The sequence below is a fragment of the Corythoichthys intestinalis genome, chromosome 3 (genome assembly GCF_030265065.1).
Source record: "Corythoichthys intestinalis isolate RoL2023-P3 chromosome 3, ASM3026506v1, whole genome shotgun sequence".
Taxonomy (NCBI): Eukaryota; Metazoa; Chordata; class Actinopteri; order Syngnathiformes; family Syngnathidae; genus Corythoichthys; species Corythoichthys intestinalis.
The window spans coordinates 28,438,115-28,451,628 of NC_080397.1; the positions used below are offsets into that span (position 1 = coordinate 28,438,115).

Here is a 13,514-nt window from a genome sequence, read left to right on the forward strand (position 1 = left end):
AACATTTCGCCTGCTTTTGTTAGTGTGTTCTCCAATTGGAAATGCTTCTGGGGCAAAATAAACACTTAGTTATTTTGCTCATTATCAGGCGTACCTCTCGCTAAGTGTTTACTACGTGTTGATATTTTGCCTCAATCTCGAGTTTTAATGGCATGAAATGTGAAAGCGTAGTATTAAAGGTGTGAAATGGCTGTTTTCTTTCTTTTTTTTTTTTTCCTAAATGTTGTGTAGTCCTCCACGCAGGAGTTTTACCTCATCATCAGCAGCCTTTGCTGCCTGGCACTAGAACTGCAGGCCCTGCTACCAGTTATTCGAGCGCAGGTCCAATCCGGGCTCATTCGAGGTCTCCTGCTGGACACTCCAGACCTTTTAGCACCGGCCCACGGCTTCCTCGGCGTGCTCGACGAAAAGGCAGCCAAGTGTGGGAATAAGACAGAACTCTTCTCCGATCTGTCAGCTTTCCCGCTGCTGCGGGAAAGAAGAGAGCAAATACAGGAAGTTCTACTACAGATTCAGAATCATCGCAGAGATGTCCGACTTGTCCTGAAAGCCCCTGCCCTCGATTATATCACTGTGTCAGGACAGGAGGTACCCACTGTAGTAGCCTGAGTGACGAGAAAAGTTAAACATCGACATGGCAGCTGAGTGTGTGTGTGTTTCTACTTCACTTACAGTTTCTGATTGAAGTGAAGAACTCGCAGTCCTCCATTGTCCCTTGTGACTGGGTCAAAGTCAGCAGGTGAGCTGCAACACACGCGCTATAAGAGAGGGCATTGCTTTGTTTTCTGTTCAAGGAACGGAAACACCACCTACTTCAAGTATTTTCTCAATCTAGTGCCAGTATTTTCATACATACAGTGGGGCAAATAAGTATGTAGTCAACCACCAATTGTGCAAGTTCTCATACTTGAAAAGATTAAAGAGGCCTGTAATTGTCAACATGGGTTAACCTCAACCATGAGAGACAGAATGTGGAAAAAAAACAAAATCACATTGTTTGATTTTCAAAGAATTTATTTCCAAATTAGAGTGGAAAATAAGTATTTGGTCACCTACAAACAAGCAAGATTTCTGGCTGTCAAAGAGGTCGAACTTCTTCTAACGAGGCTCCACTCGTTACCTGTATCAATGGCACCTGTTTTAACTCATTATCGGTATAAAAGACACCTGTCCGCAAGCTGAGTCAGTCACACTCCAAACTCCACGATGGCCAAGACCAAAGAGCTGTCGAAGGACACCAGAGACAAAATGTAGACCTGCACCAGGCTGGGAAGACTGAATCTGCAATAGGTAAAACGCTTGGTGTAAAGAAATTATTGTATGTATATATAAGCAATTATTAGAAAATGGAAGACATACAAGACCACTGATAATCTCCCTCGATCTGGGGCTCCATGCAAGACCTCAACCCGTGGCGTCAAAATGATAGCAAGAACGGTGAGCAAAAATTCCAGAACCACACGAGGGGACCTAGTGAATGACCTACAGAAAGCTGGGACCACAGTAACAAAGGCTACACAATGCGCTGCCAGGGACTCAAATCCTGCACTGCCAGACGTGTCACCCTGCTGAAGCCAGTACACGTCGAGGCCCGTCTGCGGTTCGCTAGAGAGCATTTGGATAATCCAGAAGAGGACTGGGAGAATGTGTTATGGTCAGATGAAACCAAAATAGAACTTTTTGGTAGAAACACAGTTTCTCGTGTTTGTAGGAGAAAGAATACTGAATTGCATCCACCATACCTATTGTGAAGCATGGGGGTGGAAACATCATTCTTTGGGGCTTTTTTTCTGCAAAGGGACCAGAACGACTGATCCGTGTAAAGGAAAGAATGAATGGGGCCATGTATCGAGAGATTTTGAGTGAAAATCTCCTTCCATCAGCAAGGGCATTGAAGATGTGACGTGGCTGGGTCTTTCAGCATGACAATGATCCCAATCACACAGCCAGGGCAACAAAGGAGTGGCTTCGTAAGAAGCATTTCAAGGTCCTGGAGTGGCCTAGCCAGTCTCAACCCCATAGAAAATCTGTTGAGGGAGTTGAAAGTCCGTGTTGCCCAACGACAGCCCCAAAACATCACTGCTCTAGAGGAGATCTGCAGGGAGGAATGGCCAAAATACCAGCAACAGTATGTGAAAAGTTTTTAAAGAGTTACAGAAAACGTTTGGCCTCCGTTATTGCCAACAAAGGGTACATAACAAAGTATTGAGATCAACTTTTGGTATTGGCCAAATGCTTATTTTCCACCATGATTTGCAAATAAATTCTTTAAAAATCAAACAATGTGCTTTTCTGTTTTTTTCTCCATATTCTGTCTCTCATGGTTGAGGTTTACCCATGTTGACAATTACAGGCCTCTCTAATATTTACAAGAGGGAGAACTTGCACAATTAGTGGTTGACTAAATACATATTTGCCCCACTGTATATGACTGGTTGCACGGTTACTTGCAAAATATGCATTTTATCATTGAAAAAAGTGCTACGCACAGCCACCTGGCAAGACGACATCTAGGCAAGGCAAATGTGTTTATATAGCACAATTCAACACAAGGCAATTCAAAGTGCTTACATCACATGAAGATCATAAAGATCACATTGAATCAATAGAACGTTAATACAGAGACAATCGAAACAGGAAATAAAATTATACATAAAAATCCCATTTAATCACGAATACAATTAAAAAAAAAAAACTACTACTACTACTAATAATAATAATAAAAATAATGATGATAATAATTGAAATCAGCAATGGAGATAAAGCACAAGAGGAATAGAAAGTAAATAGCTTGAAATACATACATAGTTATGGATATGCTGTGCTAAATAAAAGCGTTTTTAGCCCTGATTTAAAGGAGCTAACGGTTTGAGCATTCTTCGGACCTACAGGTAACTTTTTCCAGCAGTGAGGAGCATGATAACTAAATGCTACCTGTACCGTGCTTGGTTCTTGTTCTTGGAACTTACACAAGACCAGTTCCAGACGACTTTAGGGTTAGAGTTTCATAGGAACCCAACAATCTAAGGGATGTTTCATAGGAATCTAACAAATCAAGCATGTATTTTGGTCCAAGGCCATTAAGTGTTTTCTAGACGAGCAGTAGTATTTTATAGTCTATCCTTTGACTCACTGGAAGCCAGTGTAACGATTTCAAAACCGTTGTAATGTGGTCCACTTTCCTTGTATTTGTGAGGACTCCGGCTGCAGCATTCTGTACTAGCTGCAGCTTCCTGACTGATTTTTTATCAAGACCTATAAATATACCGTTGCAGTAGTCCAATCTACTGAAAATGAATGCATGCATAAGTTTTTCCATGTCTTGTCATGTCTTGGACTTCAGATGGCTATCAAATTTTAAGTCTGAGTCAATAATTACGCCAAGATTTCTGACTTGATTTGTAGCTGTTAGTGACATTGTGCTAAGGTGCCTGCTTATCTTTGACCTTTCCTTTTTTGGCCCAAAAATGATCAATGCAGTCTTCTCCGCATTTAGCTGGAGAAAATTCTTGCACATCCATTCATTGATTTGATGAATGCATTTAATCAGGGAGACTAAGGGACTATAATCATGTGGGGACACAGAAATGTAGAGTTTTGTGTCATCTGTATAGCTGTGATAGGAGATGTCATACTGTTCCATAATCTGAGCTAGGGGAAACATATAGATGTTAAATAAGAGTGGTCCAAGAATTGACCCTTGAGGCACTTCATATGTGAATTTGGTCTTTTCTGACTGAAATCCCTATCATGTAAATAAGATGTGAACCACTGAAGAACAGTGTTAGTAAGCCCTACCCACTGTTCCAATCTGCTGAGTAGTATGTTGTGATCAACCATGTCGAATGCGACGCTGAGATCCAATAGTAGTAGAACAGTTGATTTGCTTGCATCAGTATTCCGACGAATATCATTTAGGACTTTGATAAGCACGGTCTCGGTGCTGTGTTGTGACCGAAATCCAGACTGAAATGAGTTAAAAAGATTGTTTTGCATCATAGAAAACCTGGATCTGTTCGAACAAAACCCTCTCGATAATTTTTGACGTTCTAACGCTAACGGATAAAATTTTCAAGTTAGCTGACGGCAAATTCACCAAACACACTCCTGAAACTGAGAGAAAATTTACTCATTAACGCAAGTTTTTGCTTTAATCTGGCCACTGTGCTAAGGTTTGTACACTTTAATATTCTTTTTTTTTTTTTTTTGGTTCTAGTGATTGGATTTTTATTCCTGATCGTATAGGTGTTCCTAGGAGCACAGATTGAGACGAGGTCACCTAATTTAAGGTTTACTTTGTGGATAATCTGATACGTTGCACAAGCATTTTGAAAGTAGTTGCACTCTCTATGCCTCAGAACGTTCTAGCGGTGGAAAATAATTTCCGTTGGAGCGTTAAATTCAGTAAAATGATTTAAAATGACAGCGATGGATGTCTGATCCATTTGAACTGGGAGGCAAAGCAGTCTTGATTCACTTAATGTCTTGAGTGCGACTTTTTGGGATACTCGTCAGGAGGACACGGCTTGATTTCAGCAGTGGGCTTATTTTAATATAAATTACTGGAATCTATGTTGTAAGTTCTTCCAATGAATATCATCTTTTTTTTTGTTGCTGTGCAGCACCAAGTCAGTCAGCAGGTATCAGTCTCCATTTGTGGTGGAGCACCACAAGAAGCTGCTGAAGCTCCGTGAGCAGCTGCTGCTGGACTGCCAGAGGGAGTGGACCAATTTTATGGAGTACGTCATGCACACGCTGAACACATGGCTGTAAATAACAAACATAGCTTTGAGTGTTGAGTCAGTCCCTAAAATTTCCTGTCACAGTCATGTTCTTTTCAATAGCACCGGCAGTGTCGTCTACTGCAAATACAATTATGTATTTCTTATCATTTACGCTTGCAAATATCTTCCTTCCTCTCATTGCTCTCTTGCAGTCAGTTTGGGGAGCACTATCACACCATCAAAAGGGCCATTAGTCACCTAGCAACCATGGACTGTCTCTTCTCATTGGCTGAGGTGGCCAAACATGGGGACTATTGCAGGTGATGTAATTGTACTCTGTGTACTCGTTGTCTATGTGCATGCGCTTGAGTGTGTATTAATATACAATATGTGTGTGAGAGGCCTGTGTCGTGTCCTATAGTCTCGGGCAGGCGGTGCGTGGGTGTGCGCGCGGATTGGGCTCACTTGGACGATAAGCCAGATCGCCAACGTTACTCTCGCTCACTAAAATGCACACGCCACACTGACTATATCCAATACAGTTTAAAATAGAGATGATCCAATCACGTGATCAGAACTCGGGCAATATCGACCACTGCCAGCCATCCCAGTCATCTTGGATTGAACATCCATCACTGCCAGTAGCAGTGATACATGATCACTAGATGGTAGCCTCCCCAGATATAATAGATTTAATGTCTATCGCTGTTAATGGCAGTTAAGGCCTACCAAATCACCCAGAGGTGATTAGGGATGTCCCCAATCCGATCATGTGATCGCAAATCTGGCCTGAGCACGCCATTTTCAGAAGATCAGAATCGGGTGAAAAAGATTTTTTTTAATTTAAGGGCTAGAAAGCAACAAAATATGATGTGCAAGGGGGTATCGTCAAAAGAAACAAAAAACTATGTTGTGTTCAATGCAACATTTTTATAAGAGAAAAAAAAAAGTGTTTTTAGAATTTTTCTTAATGGCTACAAAGTAACAGAATGATCAAGATCGACAAGGATATTCAAAATAAACAAAAACAATGTATGTTTTGCAACATATTAATAAATAAATTGCCGAGGTATTGGATCTGTACTCTGTATCCTCAGATCCTCAAAATCTGGTGTCTTGTACTTGTAAAAGATATACAAAAATATGCGATCGGGACAACCCTCATTTAAAATGTCCGAGCAAAAGGTTGCAATATGTTGCCTCTCCCCAACGGTTAATCATCTACCACTTTCTTCCTCCCTGATGCCATCAAAATCTCTGAAATCCTTTCATTCATAAATTCAAAACCTGCCAACTGGATCCCCTCCTTTCAACCATGCTCAAATTCACCCTCTTCTCCCTAATCCCTCTCATATCCACCATTATTCACTCTTTCCACTGGATGAAAGTTCTTGACTTTCATCCTTTTTCAATAAGCGTGACAGTCCCTGCTCCTCTTTGGAGTTGATTCTTGCTGACTTTGCATACACGTTCTCCCTGATCTGAGTGCGACCTTTGACGCTCTCTCACTTCAGACTCTCCTTGCACTGGTTCCACTCCTATATTAAATATTGCAATCCTTTCATTCAGTGCAACCCCTTCACATTTGAACATTCCCCAGCCCTTCATCCTGGGATCTTTATCATCATCATCATCTGCTTCCTCTTCCTTGATTTTCCAGAGGTAGAACCTTGGCTGCCATTGTCAGTGATTCGCAATTTCACCATTACCATAATGCTTTGCGCCTTGGGGGGTAGCTAGCGAGTTGCTACAGGGTAAACGCAATGCATCGCAGCCTTTGTTATGCTCGTAATGAAAAACTACAATAAAAAATGTGGGAAAATGACTTTTGCTGTGCTTCTCCAACAATCGTAAATGGAACCCTGGACAACTATTTTACAGAATTCCGAAAGATGCGTGGCTACAGAGAATTAGAAGGGGGAACCTTACTCCAACAAACAACACGCACTTTTGCCCTGAATACTTTGTTAGTGGCGTTAAGTCCAATGATCAATAAGTACTTGTATCAATTAGTGGATTACAGGCCTCTCTCGCAGCCAAAACATTCTTATACTCCGGTAGTTGATAGGCTCTGCAATAAAAGGAATTATACTGCAAAATTAGCCTTCAATTATTTTATATCAATACTTTATTGAGTATTAAGCACTTTATTGAGTGAATTCCATGATCATGCTTCCAAGCACGGAGCGTTTTATACTTTCATACTGCTAGTTGGTTCTAGCCAACTCCAATCAAAAACTCTGACTACGGTCTCGCCATTACTCAAATTGACACCATATAGGTTTTTCCTGCCAGTTTTTCCGGCTTTTGAGGGTATACTAGCGATGGGGCGACGGTGGCAGAAGTCGTGGAAGCTAATGAGTCCTGAAAAGAAGGTCCTGAAGTTGATATATCCAAAGCACGATACATGAAGTGCTTTTTTTCCCTATGGATTTTTCAAAATCAATTCAGGCCATGCCTAGACCTAGCAAGGTCCACAACACGCCATTCATATCACACACAAATGAGCTTTACATCAAATCCAAGCTTTTAAAATTTTATGATTTGATACACTTCAAAACTGTTCAGATGATGTACAAGGCCCACTCCAATTGTCTTCCGGCTAACTTACAAATTCGATTCCAAGCGAGGAAATCCAACTATGATTTGAGAGGGAGTAGGTTGTTTACTTTTCGCCATGTTAGAACTACCTTCTACCTAAATCATTTTCGGTTACTAACTGTTATGAACGGCAAGCCGTTGATGTGGATCCCAAAAACAGACCAGGGGATCAGGTAGAGCGAATGTTTGTATTTAATAAGTACAACAAAAGGAGCACGCCAAAAATGCGAGTACAACAAAGGGAGCACGCCAATAAACGCGAGTATAATAAAATGCAACAAAGGGAGCACGTGAAAAATGCGAGTTTAAAAAAAATACAACAAAGGGAGCACGCGAAAAATGCGAGTTTAAAAAAAATACAACAAAGGGAGCACGCGAAAAATGCGAGTTTAACAAAATACAACAAAGGGAGCACGCGAAAAATGCGAGTTTAACAAACTACAACTAAGAGAGCACGCTAGAATGCATGAATATAACAGAGTACAAGAATCTAACTACAAAGCCCAAAAGAGCACTAAAGTAAAGATGACCAGACCAGAAATATGACCGTAGAACGTCGGGAAACTCGAAGGCTGACGACGAACGCACAGGCGGTAAGCAAGGCAAATAGCAAGCAATAGTCCGACACTTGCAGATGGTGACAGGCTTCCTTAAATACTGAGCTTGCCTAATCAAGCACAGGTGTGTCGCATTACCCCGCCAATCTGGCTCAATCGGGTGCTGCATAAAGAAAAAAGAACTGAGAACACACACAAATATGACACTAACATTGGCGCTCGCCTCAGGAATGCTATTGACCCAGCACTGACAAGCATAGGGTCACTGGCTGCCTTTAAAAGGAAATACAAGGACAGTATTCTGAGTCGCTACCATGATTGACCTTCAATACTATAAAACAACTCCCACACACGCAGACACAACATAGTGTTCCCACAACAAATAAATGATAGGAATGTCAGTGGCAAAGATAAAGTAGTCACAACATAGCATGCCCTTAAAATAAGCCCCGTCGTAAATGCAGAACATTAACTGCTGTCATATGTGCATGCTGTACACTTGATTTGAACTGTAAAAATTGTGTAACAATGGAGTTGCTGAACTGGTCGCTGAGTTCACTGGACAGAATTTTTTTCAACAATGCGACCTACATCGAGTCAACGCTCATGTCCGGCCAACACCTTCACGTTTGGATATACAGAGGATGGCTGGGGGAAGTGGAGGCCCATATGTTTGATGGCTCTTCAGATCGAGGATGTGGAAGAGCTTTTCATTTTCGGCACACTGCTGGTTCTCGCCCTCTCATGGCAACCAGGCCAGTGTGGATGAAGACTAACCCACCTGAGCGGATTGTGGCGGAGGTGGGCCTCCATGACTCCCTTGGCTATTCCTCCTTACACAAATCTGACAATCACCCTAATCGATGAACTCACAATTGATGGACAATTTTACCTAAGTGTTATGTCCAATCAATGACTTTTGAGAAGAAAATTCATGTGAAGACAAAAAAAAAAAAAAAAAAAAAGCTGCTCATGTATCGCAATGTATAATGCCTACTCTACCATTTATTGATTGTGCGTCCTTGGTTGAAGGGGACGGGACATGGCAAGCATATGCTTCTCCCGTCAGCCCTTGTCTTTTTCTTCGGTTTTTCCTTCGGGGTAATCATATCACATCATGTAACTGTCAATGATACCGATAATGATGACAATAAATATATAAAATGTTTTTTTTTTTTTAAACCAAGGATCCTGCCTGAATACGTCAGGAAAAAATAATTACATCCACACTAGCACGTTTCTAGGAAAAAAAAAAGGTTCTACGGCCAACCATATTCATTCATTTTTTAAGTACATTCATAACAATGGGTGAAAAATAATTGTCCATAATACGCCATCCTTCACATGTGGTATTCAATATGAAGCACTGCAAGAGTTTGTGTTACTTAATGGAAGTAAAAAAGCACCTGTTAAATTTAATCTAAATGTAAACATTGATCTCGTGTGATGTAGGGACAAAGTTTGTGTCAGTCAGTGACGTTTCCACATATAAATCTTCGGTTATCAGTGTCCACATGATGGTGACACAAATGCAGAATTCACACATCTTCACTCTCGGCGTAGTTTTCAAGAACCTTCGTTTCAATGTACGTGTGCGTGTGGATGATCGGCCAATCCATGGAAAAAGTTCTTCTTTTTGCCAAATACCCTGCTACGTGTAGACATGGCCGCGGTGATCCCTCGCTACTTTGCGCGTCAAACATCGCACCCTCAGTTTATCGCGGATTTTTTTTTCAATTAAAAAAAAATGCAGGATTTTATAGAGATGTCCCATCCAATCACATACAGCCTCTCATTCTCCCTCCTGAAGCTTTTCTTTCTTACCAGGCAGCTGCTGCTTGTTAAAGTAAACGATGAATGACAAGGGAGCTGCTTTGAACCTGCCAGAGAAGCTTGAGAGCTTTCAAAGGCTCCGACTCGTTTAACTTATCAAACATTGGCTGCAGTATGGTATGGCAACTCATTGTGTTGTGTTGTGTGCTGTTCTAAGCAGCATGAGTTGATTTGAGAGGACACACTCAATGAAGCAATTAAAAAGAATTATACTTTTGGGGAAAAAAAGGGAAAATCATGTCTTATATGTATTTACTTTTTCCAATACTAAATCTGAATAAATACATTGAACACACCAAAAAATTGTACAAAAAAAAAAAACAAATGTGAAGTTTCAGTATTGTTAATGAAACTTCCCTGAATGTGTTTGGGAGTTTTAAATTGGTAATATCTTTGATAGTTCGGCGGCCATGTTTTGTTTACACTTTGCTACCCCCCAACATGCAAAGCATTATAGTTATGCGCGCATTATTGATAACTGTTTGATATGACACAGCTGTAAGTGTCAGGGCAAAAAAACCAAACATTTCCCAATTAAATCTATTCTCAGTTTGGCTAGATTAAAATTCCAATTTGATAGAAATGTTTGGTTGTAAAATGAGCAAATATTTCTATGCATTGCCAAATGTTTTGTCCGTAGCTGAAATGTTTTTTTATTTGTCGCGCTGCAGGCCAGAAGTGTCAGACAGTGAGCATCAGATTGTGATCAAGGATGGCAGACACCCTGCTATAGACCTACTAATAAGAGGGCATGGCCAATATGTGCAAAATGATACGCAACTACAGGTATGTGCTCATACTCTACACACAAAGAATTGCACAAAGCTAAAACGAAAAGATGCATAAGTATGCATACTTCCAATTGCGAAGTAAAATCGCCAGGGGTATGTGTAGTATGCAGCCTTTCTCACAGACACACACACATAGGTGTATCAAATCCCGAGCACACTTGGCCCGTCACAACTTCAGTGGGTTTCTGTTGCAACAAGCCAAAGCTGCTTGTCCACCCACCTCTTCAGTGTCCAAATATCTGATTACTGGCCTGTATATCCCTTCCCAAGCCCTCTCTTTGTTCCAACTGCTCTCTTGTACCTCACTTCAGGCTGATGGAAAAAGAACAATGATCATCACTGGTCCTAACATGGGGGGAAAGAGCTCATACATCCGCCAGGTTGCCCTGATCTGTGTTATGGCCCAAATTGGCTCCTACGTGCCCAGCTCTGAGGCCCGGCTGGGTATTTTAGATGGCATATACACCAGGTAGGACCAAGATTAGATTAGATTACACACAATATTACTTTTTCATACCACTGTAAGAGAATCTGAACCTTTTGGTATTTCTCACATTTGTGCATAAAATCACTATCAAATGTGATCTGATTTTTGTCAAAATCACACAGATGAAAAAAACAGCATCTGCTTTAACTAAAACCACCCAAACATATGTTTTCATATTTTAATGTGGATAGTATGCAAACAATGACAGAAGGGTGGTGGTGGATGGGATATGTAAGTGAACCATCACATTTAGTATTTTGTGGCCCCCCTTTGGCAGCAATAACTTCAACCATACGCTTCCTGTAGCTGCAGATCTGTTAGGCACATCGGTCAGGACTAATCTTGGCCCATTCTTCTCTACAAACTTCTGTAATTCAGTCAGATTCCTGGGATGTCTGGCATGAATCGCTGTCTTTAAGGTCATGCCCCAGCAGCTCAATGGGGTTCAAGTCTGGACTTTGACTTGGCCACTCCAGAACGTGTATTTTGTTTTTCTGAAGTGGATTTACTTGTGTTTTGGATCATTGTCTCGTTGCAACATCAGTGCTCTTTTTGGCTTCAGCTGTCTGACAGACGGCCTCAGGTTTTCCAGCAAAATATCCTGATAAACTTTTGAATTCATTCTTCCATTAATGATTGCAAGTTGTCCAGGCCTTGAGGCAGCAAAACAGCCCCAAATCATGATGCTCCCTCCACCATGCTTCACGGTGGGGCTGAGATGTTGATGTTGGTGAGCTGTTCCATTTTTCCTACACACATGATGCTGTGTTTTACTCCCAAACAATTCAACTTTTGTTTCATCAGTCTACAAATTATTTTGCCAAATTATCTGTGGAGTGTCCAAGTGCCTTTTTTGCGAACATTAAACGAGCATTTTTAGACAGCAGTGGCTTCCTCCGTGGAGTCCTCTAATGAACACCATTCTTGGCCATAGTTTTACATATAGTTGAAGTGTGTATAGGACTGTGCCAGTGATTTCTGTAAGTCTTTAGCAGACACTCTAAGGTTCTTTTTTACCTCTCTGTGTATTCTGCGCTGAACTCTTGGCGTCATCTTTGGTGGACGACCACTTCTTGGGAGAGAAGCAACAGTGCCAATCTCTCTCCATTTGTAGACAATTTCTCTAACTGTCGATTGAGGAACATCCAGACTTTTAGAGATGGTTTTGTATCCTTTCTCAGCTTTATACAAATCAACAATCTTTGATCGCAGGTCGTCAGACAGCTCTTTTGCCATTTTGCCAGCCATTATGCACATCAGATAAGGTGAGCACTGATGTAAATGTTTTGCACGTTGCAGGCTGAATTGAATCCAGGTAGAGTAGCTGTACTTGTTACAACTAATGGGAATCAAAATAAATACAAATACATCAGACAGTACTTCTCATGAAGACAATTCTTACCATGTGTGTGTTTTATACTGAGCAGGGCAGCTTTAAACCACTCATCAGTGATTGGGCACTCACCTGACTTAAATTGTTTGGTAAAAATTAGTTTCAATTGCTCTTTAAGTCTCCTTAGGCAGAGGGTTCACTTACTTAATATCCCCCTTCTGTCATTATTTGCATGCAATTCTTATTAATATATGAAAACGTATAAATGTCTGTGTGGCTTTAGTTAAAGCAGAAACTGTTTTCACATCAGTGTGATTTTGACCTACATTTTGACACATTTGATAGGGATTTTATGCAGAACTGTGAGAAATTCCAAAAGGTTCTACGTACTTTTTCATACCACTGTAAATTGCTCATTTTGTCTTAGTTTTATTACCATAAATTTGTGACGTACGATATGATGATATATATTGTCAAAATGATATAAAATGACATATCGTCATGAGGCTCTTATATCGCCAATATCGTGATACGTTGGGCAGAAAGTAAAAGTACAAGCCTGCAGCCTTCGTGCACTCGATGTCTCCAAACGAGGATGGTTAGTAGAGGTGTGATGATAAATCAATTTGTCAGTTGTTAATCTGTGTTTTATAAGATCAAACTACATCAGTGTGTGAAGATCTCATGTGGGCTGTGCTAGTTTATTTTTGGCCTAATAATTTGACTTACTGGATGCCAAAATGGATTGAACGTAAAGCGCTGTCAATGGCACTGGAACATGAGCATTCACAGCCAGACCTTCCAGTATAAATGAATTGGACGTCTATTGTTGTGAATGGCAGGCAATGAGTTAATTTTGCGTCACTTGCATGTTATTTTAAAAGATACTCAGGTGTATTTTCCTGTAAATTTTGGATCATTTTCCAGTCGATTTCCAAGTTTCTTCCTTTTGATTTGGTGTCACTTTCTGTTGGTTTTGGGACACTTCCTTGTCAACTCATTGGCTGCCATTATCAGTGCTAGACGTCCAATTTATATTGACTGGGAAAGGGCGAATGAACAAATGTAACTGTGGACACGAAGGTGAGCCAAGTGCAATTGGGCACGCACTCGATCACACAAATCACAAATCTACAGTTTTACGGCATTCATGTCAAAATAAAATCATGTGTATGTACAGATTGAATA

The 13,514-nt window shown here is 40.8% G+C and overlaps 1 protein-coding gene across 1 annotated transcript in view; it reads left to right on the forward strand.

Annotated features, from left to right (window-relative positions):
* Nucleotides 1-13,514, forward strand: part of msh3 (mutS homolog 3 (E. coli)) — a 104,080-nt gene that overhangs the window by 44,216 nt on the left and 46,350 nt on the right. Inside the window, exons 14-19 of the mRNA XM_057832069.1 lie at nucleotides 232-588; nucleotides 675-739; nucleotides 4,623-4,739; nucleotides 4,937-5,044; nucleotides 10,387-10,501; nucleotides 10,818-10,975. Of these exons, the coding sequence (XP_057688052.1) occupies nucleotides 232-588; nucleotides 675-739; nucleotides 4,623-4,739; nucleotides 4,937-5,044; nucleotides 10,387-10,501; nucleotides 10,818-10,975 (920 nt within the window). The remainder of the gene's footprint in view (nucleotides 1-231; nucleotides 589-674; nucleotides 740-4,622; nucleotides 4,740-4,936; nucleotides 5,045-10,386; nucleotides 10,502-10,817; nucleotides 10,976-13,514) is intronic.